At 54.8% G+C, this 2,016-nt stretch overlaps 1 protein-coding gene across 1 annotated transcript in view; it reads left to right on the top strand.

Moving 5' to 3' along the window:
• The window catches only part of PRAG1 (PEAK1 related, kinase-activating pseudokinase 1), a 55,861-nt gene extending 55,242 nt beyond the window's left edge, over nt 1–619 (top strand). The window contains exon 6 of the mRNA XM_004382811.2: nt 6–619. Coding sequence (XP_004382868.1) covers nt 6–619 — 614 coding nt within the window. The remainder of the gene's footprint in view (nt 1–5) is intronic.
• The last annotated feature ends 1,397 nt before the right edge of the window (nt 620–2,016 follow it).

Below are 2,016 nucleotides of genomic sequence, written 5' to 3'. Positions count from 1 at the left end.
GGGAGTGCCAGGGGACAAGCACTTGCCCCGGCTCATCATCAGCAACTTCCTGAAGGCCAAGCAGAAGCCAGGCGGCACGGCCAACCTGCAGCAGAAGAAGAGCCAAGCCCGGCTGGCGCCCGAGATTGTGTCCGCCTCCCAGTACCGCAAGTTTGATGAGTTCCAGACGGGCATCCTCATCTACGAGCTGCTCCACCAGCCCAACCCGTTTGAGGTGCGGGCTCAGCTACGGGAACAGGACTACCGGCAGGAAGACCTGCCCCCGCTGCCCGCCCTGTCCCTCTACTCGCCCGGCCTGCAGCAGCTCGCCCACCTGCTGCTGGAGGCCGACCCCATCAAGCGCATCCGCATCGGCGAGGCCAAGCGGGTGCTGCAGTGCTTGCTGTGGGGGCCACGGCGGGAGCTGGTGGAGCAGCCGGGCTCCCCGGAGGAGGTGCTGCGCGGCACCCTGCAGAACTGGATCGACATGAAGCGGGCTCTGATGATGATGAAGTTTGCGGAGAAGGCGGTGGACCGCAGGAGGGGGGTGGAGCTGGAAGACTGGCTCTGCTGCCAGTACCTGGCGTCTGCAGAGCCCGGAGCCCTCTTACAGACGCTGAAGCTCCTGCAGCTTCTGTGAGCCAAGCCCCAGCCTGCACTTTAGCTGCCCCCTTCCAAGCCTGACCCGCCCTGACCCCCTTGCCCTTTCCTTGCTGTGGAAACATCAGTGTCTCCCTGGGAAATGGTACAAATGATTGTCATACTTGGATATAATATATATATGTATAAATATGAACGACTAAAGTGTTATTGCCCACTCCGGCCTCCTCACCGAGCCATCCTCAGCTTCCTCCCCTAATTATGTAGATTTCTAGCTCAGAGCAAGTCCTGAGGACAGTTCTCCCAACAAAATGAAGCCTGGAATCTGACCTCACACGACATATCGTGCCATCTCTTCATCCGCTTGTCAAATTGTTGTTGTTGTTTTTTAAACAACAACAAAAACCATTATAAAAAAAAACTTTTGATTGGGTCACAAGTGAAACTCTTTTATCCTCGAGTGCATTAATTCCTTTGATGGGTACTGTGAATTGACGACCTTGAAAGCAGTGGCAGGGTCCCCTTGAACTGTCCTCGGTCTTACACGTCCATGAAGTAGAGCCACTTGAGGTAGACCCAGGTACATTGGAGCCAGTCAATCTTCCCTGCCTCTCTCCCCGCCCAGCAATCTAGCAGGAACCCGGACACAGCTGGCGTGTGATCCCAGTGGTTCAGAATCCCACCCAACTGCTCCAAACCCTCTTCTGCTTTGCTCAGCTGGGTCTCCATTTGTGTCAGTCAGCGACCTGGCTGAAAACAGTCCACTGCACATGGTTCAGATGAAAACACTGCTGGCGGTTAAGCACTCGACTACTAACCGAAAGGTTCGTAGTTCGAACCCACCCAGTGGCGCCTCAGAAGACGGGCCTGGCGATCTGCTTCAGAAAGGTCACAGCCTTGAAAGCCCAGTGGAGCAGTTCTGCTCTGCACACATGGGTTCGCCATGAGTCAGAATTGACTGTAGCAACTAATAACAACAGTGTAACCGGTCTGCTTACAGAGGTGCGGGCAGCGTTAAGAGAACAAAGAAAGGTGAGGCATAAAGGAGGGCTGGAGCTATGGAGCAAGGGCTACCCACAGAGGTGTGGTACTGAGGGCGCTCCTGCCAGAGAGAGAAGAGAGCAGGGAAGATTACCCGTCATTCTCTTCATTTCAGACCTCCCATCTCTGGGCTAAGACCAGTGAGGAGGCAGGCAGCCAGGTCATGCAGTCTGCAGGACGAGGCTCCCAGGGCAGGGAGAAGGTGGGACCAGGTGGGAAACAGCCGCTATTTCTATGCACTAGATAATAAAACCAAAAACCAAACCCATTGCCATTGAGTCAATTCCTACTCATAGCGACCCTATAGGACAAAGTAGAACTGCCCCATGGGTTTCCAAAGAGCGGCTGGTGGATTTGAACTGCCGACTTTCTTTCTGCTAGCAGCTGAGCTCTTAA

The sequence above is a fragment of the Trichechus manatus genome, unplaced genomic scaffold (genome assembly GCF_000243295.1).
Source record: "Trichechus manatus latirostris isolate Lorelei unplaced genomic scaffold, TriManLat1.0 scaffold00099, whole genome shotgun sequence".
Classification (NCBI taxonomy): Eukaryota; Metazoa; Chordata; class Mammalia; order Sirenia; family Trichechidae; genus Trichechus; species Trichechus manatus.
The sequence above is the reverse complement of the archived record's forward strand: the minus strand, read 5'-3'. Positions and strand labels throughout refer to the sequence as shown.